This window comes from Tachypleus tridentatus, chromosome 8 (assembly GCF_004210375.1).
Source record: "Tachypleus tridentatus isolate NWPU-2018 chromosome 8, ASM421037v1, whole genome shotgun sequence".
Taxonomy (NCBI): Eukaryota; Metazoa; Arthropoda; class Merostomata; order Xiphosura; family Limulidae; genus Tachypleus; species Tachypleus tridentatus.
Genome location: NC_134832.1, coordinates 146,900,143 through 146,916,152, shown reverse-complemented (window position 1 = coordinate 146,916,152; position 16,010 = coordinate 146,900,143). Strand labels below are relative to the sequence as shown.

General features: G+C 33.2%; 1 protein-coding gene across 1 annotated transcript; it reads left to right on the top strand.

Moving 5' to 3' along the window:
- Positions 1-10,621: 10,621 nt before the first annotated feature.
- On the top strand, positions 10,622-15,803 carry LOC143224309 (neural/ectodermal development factor IMP-L2-like). The gene is made up of 4 exons (XM_076452706.1): positions 10,622-10,754; positions 12,135-12,257; positions 13,184-13,306; positions 15,397-15,803. The coding sequence occupies exons 1-4, from the start codon at positions 10,704-10,706 to the stop codon at positions 15,400-15,402; spliced, it is 303 nt and encodes a 100-aa protein (XP_076308821.1). The 5' UTR covers positions 10,622-10,703; the 3' UTR covers positions 15,403-15,803.
- The last annotated feature ends 207 nt before the right edge of the window (positions 15,804-16,010 follow it).

Here is a 16,010-nt window from a genome sequence, read left to right as displayed (position 1 = left end):
CAATACTAGATACGTCTAATATTAGTAGAACTGGAACGATATTACTAACAATACTAGCCACGTCCAACATGAGAAACACTTGAACAATATTACTAACAATACTAGCTACGTCCAACATGAGTAAAAGTTGAATATGAAGTAAAACTAAAACGATATTATTAACAATACTAGCTACGTCCAACATGAGTAAAAATTGATTATGAAGTAAAACTTAAATTATATTACTAACAATACTAGCTACTTTCACGTGAATAAAAATTGAATATGACGTAAAATTTAAATTATTTTACTAACTATATTAGCTACGTCCAGCGTTAGTAAAACTGGAATAAGAAGTAAAGCTAAAACAATTTTACTATAAATACTAGCTACGATTAACATGAATTAAAACTGAATATGAAGTAAAACTTAAGTTATATAACTAACAATACTAGCTACGTCCAAAATGAGTAAAAATTGAATATGAAGTAAAATTTAAATTTTGTTACTAAAAATACTAGCTACGTCCAACACGAGTAAAACTTAAATAGGAAGTAAAACTAAGACGATGTTACTAACAATAGTAGTTACGCCGAATCTAATGGAAATTCGAATATGAGGTAAAACTGTAACGATGTTTCTAACAATACTAGTTTCTTTCCTCGTGCTTTTTACTCATGTATCTTAATGGAAATCGTCAGTAGCTTTAATTGTATTTTGTTTATGTATATATAGTTATAAATTACCGGTAATCACGAACTAATTCTTAATGGTGCTTACTGGCCACCGTTTACGTTCTTGTAATAACTAATTTTATGGTAAAATTGGTCGTATATCAATCGTGGGTTGTCTCGCCGGAGGTTTTGTGTACTAGTACTTGTAATTTTTGGTAACTGAAAAATGATAAACTAATAACATAAAACGTTCAAATGGAATTACAAAGGAAGTGGTCCACAGCTAAAAGGAAAACTGAAGTTATAAGTAACGGTAAAAGTAACATATCTTAACTGAGCCATTATAATGATGTTAGAGCCAGATCAAGTAGAAAACGACCACAAGAAAACGTTGAAGAAGGCGATAAAGAATACAGAAAAAATTAGTAAGTAATAGATGGAAAATATATGTTGAAATAGAACACGAGGAAAATGATGAAAATGGAAGAAGGAGGTCAGGAAATAATTGGAAGATGGCTATGAAATCCAAGACAAAGGACGTAAACAAAGTATGTTAATAGATAATTGAGAGTAGGTTATCCAACTATAGAACTGGAAAAGCCTATCCAAATAAAAAACTGATCCTGATGAAAAAATGACCGAGATGGAAAACTGATTCATATAGAAAGAGTATCAATTACGAATTTGGATGAAGAACATGTTAGATAAATATTATGTGGATAGCAACAGAATAACTAGAAATTACTTAAATAAATTGAAAGCGCAACCTACAAAATTAAAGACAATATTTAATTAATTTGGTTTTATTTAAGACAAATCTTTAGTTACAGCATAGCGTCTCGTTGAATGGATCTGACTTATTTTTGTTTAAGTACAAACATTTGGCTCAAAACTCCGTTCTATTACCGATTTAAAATCTCATTACTGACGCAGCTATAGAAGATTCTCGATTTTTCTTTCACGGATCATGTCAGAGAGTGAATCGTTTGTTTAATTACTAAGTAATATTATTTCCTTGAAACGTAGAAAAAATAACTGAGTATACCAGGAGATAAAACTGAAAACTTCGATCTTCCCCCTCAGTGGCATGTCTGACGGCTTATAATGCTAAAAAATAGGTATCCATACTTGTGATTTGTAACTTTGAGCTTAAATATAGCAGCATAATAGTCTTATTTCCTGTTTTGTGCTTTTATCTAGTGCTCGTTTCTGAAACGAAAACAGAAGCCAAGAGTAAATAAACTACAACTAAATGAACTACAACCCTACAGGAAATAGATAAAAGACGATCCAGAAATAAAGGTTAATCAAACATAACTGAAGATAAACAAATAAACATTTCCTATTCTAAAAAAAAATTTTTTTGGAGATAACGTAAAGACAAACTGTTGTTAATTTAAGAAGTAGAGGAAAAGTGAGAAAAACAGGGTATTTGTTGCTATTCATATTATAAACAAATGACTTTCAAAATAAGACACTTGCTAAGGTAAAAATAAAAACAAAGACTTATATACAACATGGAAAACTTTACGGATAATTTAGTAGACAACGTAAGTGAATATATTTACTGTGCATGTTCAGGTAATTTGTGTGCATGTTTTAAACGCAAAGGTACACAATAAGCTTTCTGTGTTCTGTTCACCGCACGTATTAAAACCAGGTTTATTGAGTCATAAAATCCTTAAGGTTGACCTGTTGCTAAGTAAAAGGAAAGCAAAATTCTAAGAGAATCAAATATTGGTAGTTTCTCATCTATTAACTTCATATTCGAAAAATGCACTTAACCGTGAATAAAAATGAAAAATATTTTTAACATAAACATCAAGATATTTTGCAATTGGTTTAATAATGTTTTTTCCGGTTTAATGAAATAATTGGCTTTCCTGGTTTCTTGAAATAATTGTCTTTCCGGTTTCATGAGGTAATTGTATTTTCTGGTTTCATGAGATAATTGTATTTTCCAGTTTCATGATATAGTTGTTTATTTTTGGTTTTATAAGATAATTGTCTAAGATGATTGCCCCTCTGGTTTTGTGAGATAATTATCTTCTCCGGTTTCATGAAATAACAGTCCTATCTGGTTTCAATGGTGAAACCGGTTATCTTATTTTTGTTGTTTTTATGGGCAGTACGTAGCTCCCACCTCTACGACAGTTTCAATGGGTTACTTCGAAGGTGCATTGTTTATTATATTTTAATAAAGAAATTCCTAACTATTAAACTGTGAGTCTGAATCAGTTTTGTGTAATTTGTGGTTGTTTACAAAACCTTGCCGATTATTCTGTTGGCCAACATTAATATTTACCTTGTGGGAAACGAATTATCAACAGCTTCTATTTCTAGATGATCCAAAAGAACCTATTTATATACGGGGCTCTAATACAAACCAATAAATACTTACAAATGTTTTTTTGCTCTCCTAAACATACCAAACTTATTCTTAGTAATCAACTCTACGTTTTCGTATCTAACTTTGTGCTGACTTAAAAAAAAAGGTTAAGATATTATTTGATAAAAACTTTTATTCATAAAATTTAATAATTAGGTATTTCATTAGAGTTGAGGGATTCTTTGTTTACTTAATTTTGTTCAAAGATACTCGACAGCTGCCTGCGTAAGCTGTCCCTAATTTTGAAGCGATAACCAAGAGGGTACTATTTACGAATAAAGAATACAACAGACAGTTACGTCTAACGTTCCTTCAACGAAAAGGGCGTATACGTTCAAAGGCAGAATTCGAAACCGTGACTGCTAGATAGCCATTCGAAAGTTCTAAGTACCAGGACATTAGGGAAGCAAAGGTTTAATCGTTCTGAAAGGCCTTGCAGTAACATATAGCACAGAAGTAGTAGTAATAAATGTAGAGTGAGTAATCCGTCCTCGTTTGTATCTAGTAGTAGATGGTGTTTTTGGTTGAACTTCTTCACTCATATAATACTTACCTTTGATAATTCAGTTACCAAATGTCCCTTTATACTTCCCTGAGGTCCTTTTGTATTTCTTCATTCCTCGTCTGCACTCAGTTCCTCAGTACGTACCAGTGGAGGTAGTTCTTCTGTGTTTATATTAACAGATATTTGTTCTTGCTTGTAACAGTGGAGCTAGTTTTTCTGCGTTTAAATGAACAGATATTTGTTCTTGCTTGTAACAGTGGAGCTAGTTCTTCTGTGTTTATATGAACAGATATTTGTTCTTGCTTGTAACAGTAGAGATAGTTCTTCTGTGTTTAAATGAACAGATATATGTTTTTGTTTGTAACAGTGGAGATAGTTCTTCTGTGTTTATATGAAAAGACATTTGTTTTTGCTTGTAACATTGGAAATAGTACTTCTGTGTTTATATGAACAGATACTTGTTCTTGCTTGTAACAGTGGAGATAGTTCTTTTGTGTTTATATGAACAGATATTTGTTCTTGCTTGTAACAGTGGAGGTAGTACTTCTGTGTTTATATGAACAGATACTTGTTCTTGCTTGTAACAGTGGAGATAGTTCTTTTGTGTTTATATGAACAGATATTTGTTCTTGCTTGTAACAGTGGAGCTAGTTCTTCTGTGTTTATATGAACAGATATTTGTTCTTGCTTGTAACAGTAGAGATAGTTCTTCTGTGTTTATATGAACAGATAGTTTTTGTTGCTTGCAACAGTAGAGGTTGTTCTTCTGTGTTTATATGAACAGATATTTGTTTTTGCTAGTAACAGTACAGGTAGTTTTTCTGTGTTTATATGAACAGATATTTGTTCTTGCTTGTAACAGTAGAGATAGTTCTTCTGTATTTATATGAACAGATATTTGTTGTTGCTTGTAACAGTGGAGCTAGTTCTTCTGTGTTTATATGAACAGATATTTGTTCTTGCTTGTAACAGTGGAGCTAGTTCTTCTGTGTTTATATGAACACATATTTCTTTTTGCTTGTAACAGTAGAGATAGTTCTTCTGTGTTTATAGGAATAGATATTTGTTCTTGCTTGTAACAGTAGAGATAGTTCTTCTGTGTTTATATGAACAGATATTTGTTCTTTCTTGTAACAGTGGAGCTAGTTCTTCTGTGTTTATTTGAACAGTTATTTGTTCTTGCTTGTAACAGCGGAGCTAGTTCTTCTGTGTTTATATGAACAGATTTTTCTTCTTGCTTGTAACAGTAGAGATAGTTCTTCTGTGTTTATATGAACAGATATTTGTTCTTGCTTGTAACAGTAGAAATAGTTCTTCTGTGTTTATATGAACAGATATTTGTTCTTGCTTGTAACAGTAGAGATAGTTCTTCTGTATTTATATGAACAGATATTTGTTCTTACTTGTAACAGTAGAGATAGTTCTTCTGTGTTTATGTGAACAGATATTTGTTGTTGCTTGTAACAGTGGAGGTAGTTCTTCTGTGTTTATAGGAACAGATATTTGTTGTTGCTTGTAACAGTGGAGGTAGTACTTCTATGTTTATGTGAACAGATATTTATTGTTGCTTGTAACAGTGGAGGTAGTTCTTCTGTATTTATATGAACAGATATTTGTTCTTACTTGTAACAGTAGAGATAGTTCTTCTGTGTTTATGTGAACAGATATTTGTTGTTGCTTGTAACAGTGGAGGTAGTTCTTCTGTGTTTATAGGAACAGATATTTGTTGTTGCTAGTAACAGTGAAGGTAGTACTTCTATGTTTATGTGAACAGATATTTGTTGTTGCTTGTAACAGTGGAGGTAGTTCTTCTGTGTTTATAGAAACAGATATTTGTTCTTGCGTGTAACAGTAGAAATAGTTCTTCTGTGTTTATATGAACATATATTTGTTCTTCCTTGTAACAGTGGAGCTAGTTCTTGTGTTTATGTGAACAGATATTTGTTGTTGCTTGTAACAGTGGAGCTAGTTCTTCTGTGTTTATAGGAACAGATATTTGTTCTTGCGTGTAACAGTAGAGAGAGTTCTTCTGTGTTTATATGAACAGATAATTGATCTTGCTTGTAACAGTAGAGATAGTTCTTCTGTGTTTAAATGAACAGATATATGTTTTTGTTTGTAACAGTGGAGATAGTTCTTCTGTGTTTATATGAAAAGACATTTGTTTTTGCTTGTAACATTGGAGGTAGTACTTCTGTGTTTATATGAACAGATACTTGTTCTTGCTTGTAACAGTGGAGATAGTTCTTTTGTGTTTGTATGAACAGATATTTGTTCTTGCTTGTAACAGTGGAGGTAGTACTTCTGTGTTTATATGAACAGATACTTGTTCTTGCTTGTAACAGTGGAGATAGTTCTTTTGTGTTTATATGAACAGATATTTGTTCTTGCTTGTAACAGTGGAGCTAGTTCTTCTGTGTTTATATGAACAGATATTTGTTCTTGCTTGTAACAGTAGAGATAGTTCTTCTGTGTTTATATGAACAGATAGTTTTTGTTGCTTGCAACAGTAGAGGTTGTTCTTCTGTGTTTATATGAACAGATATTTGTTTTTGCTAGTAACAGTACAGGTAGTTTTTCTGTGTTTATATGAACAGATATTTGTTCTTGCTTGTAACAGTAGAGATAGTTCTTCTGTATTTATATGAACAGATATTTGTTGTTGCTTGTAACAGTGGAGCTAGTTCTTCTGTGTTTATATGAACAGATATTTGTTCTTGCTTGTAACAGTGGAGCTAGTTCTTCTGTGTTTATATGAACACATATTTCTTTTTGCTTGTAACAGTAGAGATAGTTCTTCTGTGTTTATATGAACAGATATTTGTTCCTGCTTGTAACAGTAGAGATAGTTCTTCTGTATTTATATGAACAGATATTTGTTCTTACTTGTAACAGTAGAGATAGTTCTTCTGTGTTTATGTGAACAGATATTTGTTGTTGCTTGTAACAGTGGAGGTAGTTCTTCTGTGTTTATAGGAACAGATATTTGTTGTTGCTTGTAACAGTGGAGGTAGTACTTCTATGTTTATGTGAACAGATATTTGTTGTTGCTTGTAACAGTGGAGGTAGTTCTTCTGTATTTATATGAACAGATATTTGTTCTTACTTGTAACAGTAGAGATAATTCTTCTGTGTTTATGTGAACAGATATTTGTTGTTGCTTGTAACAGTGGAGGTAGTTCTTCTGTGTTTATAGGAACAGATATTTGTTGTTGCTAGTAACAGTGAAGGTAGTACTTCTATGTTTATGTGAACAGATATTTGTTGTTGCTTGTAACAGTGGAGGTAGTTCTTCTGTGTTTATAGGAACAGATATTTGTTCTTGCGTGTAACAGTAGAGAGTTCTTCTGTGTTTATATGAACAGATATTTGTTCTTGCTTGTAACAGTAGAGATAGTTCTTCTGTGTTTATATGAACAGAGATTTATTCTTCCTTGTAACAGTAGAGATAGTTCTTCTGCGTTTATATGAACAGATATTTGTTCTTGCTTGTAACAGTGGAGCTAGTTCTTCTGTGTTTATATGAACAGATATTTGTTTTTGCTAGTAACAGTACAGGTAGTTTTTCTGTGTTTATATGAACAGATATTTGTTCTTGCTTGTAACAGTAGTGATAGTTCTTCTGTATTTATATGAACAGATATTTGTTGTTGCTTGTAACAGTGGAGCTAGTTCTTCTGTGTTTATATGAACAGATATTTGTTCTTGCTTGTAACAGTGGAGCTAGTTCTTCTGTGTTTATATGAACACATATTTCTTTTTGCTTGTAACAGTAGAGATAGTTCTTCTGTGTTTATATGAACAGATATTTGTTCCTGCTTGTAACAGTAGAGATAGTTCTTCTGTATTTATATGAACAGATATTTGTTCTTACTTGTAACAGTAGAGATAGTTCTTCTGTGTTTATGTGAACAGATATTTGTTGTTGCTTGTAACAGTGGAGGTAGTTCTTCTGTGTTTATAGGAACAGATATTTGTTGTTGCTTGTAACAGTGGAGGTAGTACTTCTATGTTTATGTGAACAGATATTTGTTGTTGCTTGTAACAGTGGAGGTAGTTCTTCTGTATTTATATGAACAGATATTTGTTCTTACTTGTAACAGTAGAGATAATTCTTCTGTGTTTATGTGAACAGATATTTGTTGTTGCTTGTAACAGTGGAGGTAGTTCTTCTGTGTTTATAGGAACAGATATTTGTTGTTGCTAGTAACAGTGAAGGTAGTACTTCTATGTTTATGTGAACAGATATTTGTTGTTGCTTGTAACAGTGGAGGTAGTTCTTCTGTGTTTATAGGAACAGATATTTGTTCTTGCGTGTAACAGTAGAGAGAGTTCTTCTGTGTTTATATGAACAGATATTTGTTCTTGCTTGTAACAGTAGAGATAGTTCTTCTGTGTTTATATGAACAGAGATTTATTCTTCCTTGTAACAGTAGAGATAGTTCTTCTGCGTTTATATGAACAGATATTTGTTCTTGCTTGTAACAGTGGAGCTAGTTCTTCTGTGTTTATATGAACAGATATTTGTTTTTGCTAGTAACAGTACAGGTAGTTTTTCTGTGTTTATATGAACAGATATTTGTTCTTGCTTGTAACAGTAGTGATAGTTCTTCTGTATTTATATGAACAGATATTTGTTGTTGCTTGTAACAGTGGAGCTAGTTCTTCTGTGTTTATATGAACAGATATTTGTTCTTGCTTGTAACAGTGGAGCTAGTTCTTCTGTGTTTATATGAACACATATTTCTTTTTGCTTGTAACAGTAGAGATAGTTCTTCTGTGTTTATATGAACAGATATTTGTTTTTGCTTGTAACAGTAGAGATAGTTCTTCTGTATTTATATGAACAGATATTTGTTCTTAGTTGTAACAGTAGAGATAGTTCTTCTGTGTTTATGTGAACAGATATTTGTTGTTGCTTGTAACAGTGGAGGTAGTTCTTCTGTGTTTATAGGAACAGATATTTGTTGTTGCTTGTAACAGTGGAGGTAGTACTTCTATGTTTATGTGAACAGATATTTGTTGTTGCTTGTAACAGTGGAGGTAGTTCTTCTGTATTTATATGAACAGATATTTGTTCTTACTTGTAACAGTAGAGATAATTCTTCTGTGTTTATGTGAACAGATATTTGTTGTTGCTTGTAACAGTGGAGGTAGTTCTTCTGTGTTTATAGGAACAGATATTTGTTGTTGCTAGTAACAGTGAAGGTAGTACTTCTATGTTTATGTGAACAGATATTTGTTGTTGCTTGTAACAGTAGAGGTAGTTCTTCTGTGTTTATAGGAACAGATATTTGTTCTTGCGTGTAACAGTAGAGAGAGTTCTTCTGTGTTTATATGAACAGATATTTGTTCTTGCTTGTAACAGTAGAGATAGTTCTTCTGTGTTTATATGAACAGAGATTTATTCTTCCTTGTAACAGTAGAGATAGTTCTTCTGCGTTTATATGAACAGATATTTGTTCTTGCTTGTAACAGTGGAGCTAGTTCTTATGTGTTTATATGAACAGATATTTGTTCTTGCTTATAACAGTGGAGCTAGTTCTTCTGTGTTTATAAGAACAGATATTTGTTCTTGCTTGTAACAGTGGAGCCAGTTCTTCTGTGTTTATATGAACAGATATTTGTTCTTGCTTGTAACAGTCGAGCTAGTTCTTGTGTTTATGTGAACAGATATTTGTTGTTGCTTGTAACAGTGGAGCTAGTTCTTCTGTGTTTATAGGAACAGATATTTGTTCTTGCGTGTAACAGTAGAGAGAATTCTTCTGTGTTTATATGAACAGATATTTGTTCTTGCTTGTAACAGTAGAGATAGTTCTTCTGTGTTTATATGAACAGAGATTTATTCTTCCTTGTAACAGTAGAGATAGTTCTTCTGTGTTTATATGAACAGATATTTGTTGTTGCTTGTAACAGTGGAGGTAGTTCTTCTGTGTTTATAGGAACAGATATTTGTTCTTGCTTATAACAGTGGAGGTAGTTCTTCTTTGTTTATGTGAAAAAATATTTGTTGTTGCTTGTAACAGTGGAGGTAGTTCTTCTGTGTTTATAGGAACAGATATTTGTTCTTACTTGTAACAGTGGAGTTAGTTCTTCTGTGTTTATATGAAAAGATATATGTTTATGCTTGTAACGAAGACAGTATTTTTTCTGTATTTTGCGCAGTAATCAAAATAAATTTCACTATTGTTTTCTTTGACATATCTATCATATTTTCTTACTTTTGATTTACAATAGGCATCTAATATACATTATAATAAATCCAGTTCCATAAACTGTTGTAAACAGTGTGGTTGTCTGTATTTCCAGTCGAATAAACTGTTGTAAACAGTGTGGTTGTCTGTATTTCCAGTTCCATAAACTGTTGTAAACAGTGTGGTTGTCTGTACTTCCAGTTCCATAAACTGTTGTAAACAGTGTGGTTGTCTGTACTTCCAGTTCCATAAACTGTTGTAAACAGTGTGGTTGTCTGTATTTCCAGTTCCATAAACTGTTGTAAACAGTGTGGTCGTCTGTATTTCCAGTTCCATAAACTGTTGTAAACAGTGTGGTTGTCTGTACTTCCAGTTCCATAAACTGTTGTAAACAGTGTGGTCGTCTGTACCTTCAGTTCTATAAGCTTTTGTAAACAGTGTGGTCGTATGTATTTCCAGTTCCATAAACTGTTGTAAACAATGTGGTTGTCTGTACTTCCAGTTCCATAAACTGTTGTAAACAGTGTGGTCGTCTGTATTTCCAGTACCATAAACTTTTGTAAACAGTGTGGTCGTCTGTATTTCCAGTTCCATAAACTGTTGTAAACAGTGTGGTTGTCTGTACTTCCAGTTCCATAAACTATTATAAACAGTGTAATAATCTTACACGTTTCCTTATCTGTCTGTTGTGTATTATCTGTAATATTAATAGATAATATTAATATATTATTAATACAGTTGTATCCATCTGTGCTGATTCTTTAAGTAAATACTCATAACCAACGCAGAAGACAATTTAACTTGTGAGTCTAATAATCACAAAGATAGCTGGTTTAAACCTTTTCTGTTATCTCAGGCTTACCAGCAAGAATTTACCTGTGGACACGCTTTCGTTTCGAAGAACAAGGAAGTGACGTTCAGTTGTTCTGTCGCAGTTCCGGTCTACCGAAACCGGAAGTGATATGTCACGTGGTGATGACAACAGACCACTTGAAGACGACAAGAAATACATGGTAAGTGTTCGTGATTTTAAATAAAGTAATGGTAAGGTTGGTTTTGTTTTTCGGCGGTTAACGTCTAAGCTACACAATGGGCTATCTGTGCTCAGTCCACCTCGGGTACTGAAACCCAACATTTAGCATTAAATCGTTTTTGAGACGTCTCAGTGGTGTAGGTGAGAAAAACGAAAAAAATACCTTTGTAGTTTAGTTTATTTTTGCCTATTAGCATGTACTACTACCTTTCATTTCTTGTACAAAGATAATGAATACCAAACTATTTGTCACAGTTCGAATACTGATGAAACATGACCAGGTGGTTAGAGGGCACTTGACTAGAAATCTGCTTATTGCGGGTTTGAATCCACGCCCCACGAAACATGCTCACGGTTCAGTCGCGGGGTGTTATAAGAGGACGGTTTATCCCAATAACAGTTGGTGAAAGAGTAGCTCAAGAGTTTGCAGTTGGTGGTGATGATTAGCTGCCTTCCATCTAGTTTTCAATGTTAAATTAGGGACGGCTAGCGCAAACAGCCCTCATGTAGCTTTGCGAGAAATTAAAAAAACAAAAACATAGAATACTATGCTATTTTTATTAGCTTTGATTGAATGTATTTATTTTTATTTTATTATTAAAATGTTAGTAATAAATTGATCCCCCCTGTACGTTGGAAAGTGTTAAACTGAGGGGTTCTGTTATAGCCCGATGTGGTTTGCTTTCAGAAAATGCTCACAGTAATGAATTACATTAATTATAAGTTTAATGCTAACATCTCATTATGTACAGGACTACGGTGGTTCAGCGGTAAGTGTGAAAACTTATAACACAAATAATTGGGTTTCGATACTCGCTTTGGGCAGAACCTATTGTGTAGCTTATGTGTTTAACAACAAAAATTTCTTGCAAATGATGCAGTGCCATCTATTATTCATTTCGAAAATAAAATTGTAGGTAAACTTGGGCTTTCAATATTTTTTGTGGTGTGCCTGAGATGTCGAACTCAGGCGATTCTAATCTTCTGAAAGCCTGTATGTTTTCATCAAGTTTATCCTCCAGAAAACTTCTATTTTACTTGTAGTAATTCTGATTCAATTTAAAGTTTATACATTTCTAACGATTAGATATGGTTTAACGTTAGATTGTTTTTAATTAAAATCATAGAGTTTTGTATCTCAGTAATTCACGACTTTGTTTTTTATTTAATTTTTAAATGATTTTTTTTTGTCTGCGAGGTGTCACAAAACATAACAATACATGTATGGGTATAACAAAAGCAGTGCCGATTCGAAGTTATTCACAAATAAAATATTGCTTGTTTGAGAAATACCCGGTCAACCATGCTTCTTCATGATTTTCAGGTTAAAATATTGATGTATGTATTTTTGACATTACAGGTGCTGGATAATGGAGATTTACTGATACGAAACATCAGATGGGAAGACGTTGGTATTTACACCTGTACAGCTCAGAATGATCTTGGGTCAGATATGACCTTGACATTTCTCTACCCAGTGAAGGTAAGGTTATAGATAGAAACAATCATATGAACAGATATTTGTTCTTGATTGTAACATTAGAGGTAGTTCTTCTGTGTTTATATGAACATAGAATACCATGTTATTTTCATTAGCTTTGGTTGAATGTATTTATTTTTATTTTATTATTAAAATGTTAGTAATAAATTGATCCCCCCTGTACGTTGGAAAGTGTTAAACTGAGGGGTTCTGTTCCTCTCAGTGGACACAGTATATAGCCCGATGTGGTTTGCTTTAAGAAAATGCTCACAGTAATGAATTACATTAATTATAAGTTTAATGCTAACATCTCATTATGTACAGGACTACGGTGGTTCAGGGGTAAGTGTGAAAACTTATAACACAAAAAATTGGGTTTCGATACTCGCTGTGGGCAGAACCTATTGTGTAGCTTATGTTTAACAACAAAAATTTCTTGCAAATGATGCAGTGCCATCTATTAGCCATTTCGAAAATAAAATTGCAGGTAAACTTGGTCTTTCAATATTTTTTGTGGTGTGCCTGAGATGTCGAACTCAGGCGATTCTAATCTTCTGAAAGCCTGTATGTTTTCATCAAGTTTATCCTCCAGAAAACTTCTATTTTACTTGTAGTAATTCTGATTCAATTTAAAGTTTATACATTTCTAACGAGTAGATATGTTTTAACGTTAGATTGTTTTAATTAAAATCATAGAGTTTTGTATCTCAGTAATTCACGACTTTGTTTTTTATTTAATTTTTAAATGATTTTTTTTTGTCTGCGAAGTGTCACAAAACAGAACAATACATGTATGGGTATAACAAAAGCAGTGCCGATTCAAAGTTATTCACAAATAAAATATTGCTTGTTTGAGAAATACCCGGTCAACCATGCTTCTTCATGATTTTCAGGTTAAAATATTGATGTATGTATTTTTGACATTACAGGTGCTGGATAATGGAGATTTACTGATACGAAACATCAGATGGGAAGACGTTGGTATTTACACCTGTACAGCTCAGAATGATCTTGGGTCAGATATGACCTTAACATTTCTCTACCCAGTGAAGGTAAGGATATGATTAGACAGAAACAATCACCAAACTTACTTACACATTTTCTGCCTGATAAAATATCACGTGCTCTTGTCTATCCTAGAGTTATATTTATGATCGATTTTAATGAAGAAATAAAAATAAATCACTCCAAGATTCACTCCAAAAAGAAATACTTTGAAACTGTTTCTATTTACATCGTTGCTAACAGAAGACTACAAAATTTAGATAAACATGTTTTGTTTTTACATTTTACACAAGAAATGTATAGTCTACTGTTTAACATCAGAAGGTTTGTTTGTTTTGAATTTCGTGCAAAGTTTGTTTGTTTGTTTTGGAATTTCGCACAAAGCTACTCGAGGGCTATCTGTGCTAGACGTCCCTAATTTAGCAGTGTAAGACTAGAGGGAAGGCAGCTAGTCATCACCACCCACCGCCAACTCTTGGGCTACTCTTTTACCAACGAATAGTGGCATTGACCGTCACCTTTTAGTGCCCCGACGGCTGAGAAAGCGAGCATGTTTGGTGCGACCGGGATTCGATCCTGCGGCCCTCGGATTACGAGTCGAACGCTTTAACACGCTTGGCCATGTCGGGCCACATCAGAAGGCTTACACCAGTTTGTCTCGCTGCGTCATACATAAGAAGGTATCTACGCATTTACGTTGTTACAACATCAGTTAATTGTGAGAAAATACAGTTCACTAATAACCTTAAGGGTTCTTTTTTCTGGAAAAGAGTGGATTTGATGCAGAAAAATTTCATCAGATAATAAAATAATCTACCATTTATTTATTTTACTGTCTTCAACAGGATGTCTGTTGATAGTAGAGAATTACTTCCAATTAAACAATTAATGTGGTCTCTGAATCGAACTATAAGGATACATATCCTATGTGTGATTAGCAATTTTGTCAGTTATTAATAACTAAATAATGGGTGTGGTCCCTAAGTCAGGTTGTAGGGATACATAACTCGTGTGTGGTTAGCAGTTTCTTCAGTTATTACTGACTAAATAATAGGTGTGGTCCCTGAGTCAGGTTGTAGGGGTACATAACTCGTGAGTGGTTAGCATATTTTTCAGTTATTACTGACTAAATAATAGGTGTGGTCCCTATGTCAAGTTGTAGGGGTACATAACTCATGTGTGGTTAGCAGTTTCTTCAGTTATTACTGACTGAATAATAGGTGTGGTCACTGAGTCAGGTTGTAGGGGTACATAACTCGTGTGGTTAGCAGTTTTTTCGGTTATTACTGACTAAATAATAGGTGTGGTCCCTGAGTCAGGTTGTAGGGGTACATAACTCATGTGTGGTTGACAGTTTATTCAGTTATTACTGACTAAATAATAAGCGTGGTTCCTGAGTCAGGTTGTAGGGGTACATAACTCATGTGTGGTTGACAGTTTTTTCGGTTATTACTGACTAAATAATAGGTGTGGTCCCTGAGTCAGGTTGTAGGGGTACATAACTCATGTGTGGTTAGCAGTTTTTTCAATTATTACTGATTAAATAGTGAGATTGATATCTGATTTTTTGAGTATGGTAGTAAACGTCTTCACAAGTTTAGTAACATTAGTTTTGGTTGTTGTTGTTTTGAATTAAGCACAAAGCTACACAGTGGGCTATCTGTGCTCTGCCCACCATAGGTATCGAAACTCGATTTTTAGCGTTGTAAGTCCGCATACATATCGCTGAGCCAGTGGGGGGCATTAGTTTTGGTACGTAGATAAATATTTGTAAATACATAAACGGTCAAGGATTTCGTGGGATCATAGGTTGTTTTAAAACAATGACCATCACTGAGAATGCACGTGTTTGCAGAGCTATTCCTGTATTTTCTTACTGGTTAATTACTTACGTTATTCATCTGGATTTTTGATATTACATATGAGTAGATACTCACTTTAACACAATGAATTTTTTACAATATACTTTTTTGTCTTTGAGACTTCTCCTGAAAAACATAATACCTAAAACATCTAATTATAATTGTTTTTTTCACTAGTTTTATCTCAACTTAACCCAAAACGGGAAGGGTAAAAGAGTAATTCGTATGTTTTAAATTTTTTCATAGAATATTTTCCTTTATTTCTCTCCATCTAGCCCTAGAACCAGAAAGTCTATACCATGTTTTCAGAAGTCTCAAAGCACGTGATCTTTGTGACCCGACGTATTCTTTATTAAACCAGATATCGGACATTTAAAAGTCAGTGTAACCATTATCAAACACTCTATTTTGTAACACTCTATTTTGTATATATTTGTTAACACATTTTTCTGAGTTACACGTTAAAAATAATCGTGCCATCCTCAATGTGGTTCCACATTATTACATTTTCGTCCTCAGTGTTTTCTTTTGTGCTGTTTCTTTCTGGTGTAGATACATTTTCTTTAAATTGAGAACTTCTGTCTAGATTGCTTTTATAAGCCTTATATTTATTGTAAATATTGGAAAAACCATTCTGTATTCCTCTGTATGTCCACCTTAGAAACGACATTAAAATTTGTACAAAGTCGTCTGATATGATGTTGTATTTCCTTTCTTGAAGAGAGCATTGTTATTGAAACCATTTCACAATTTTACAGTAAAACATCTTTTGACGAAGAAAGGAAACTAGATACCAATTTCACATGGAAAACTTAAATTATATTACTAACAATACTAGCTACGTTCAACATGAGTAAAACTTGAATATGAAGTAAAACTAAAACGATAT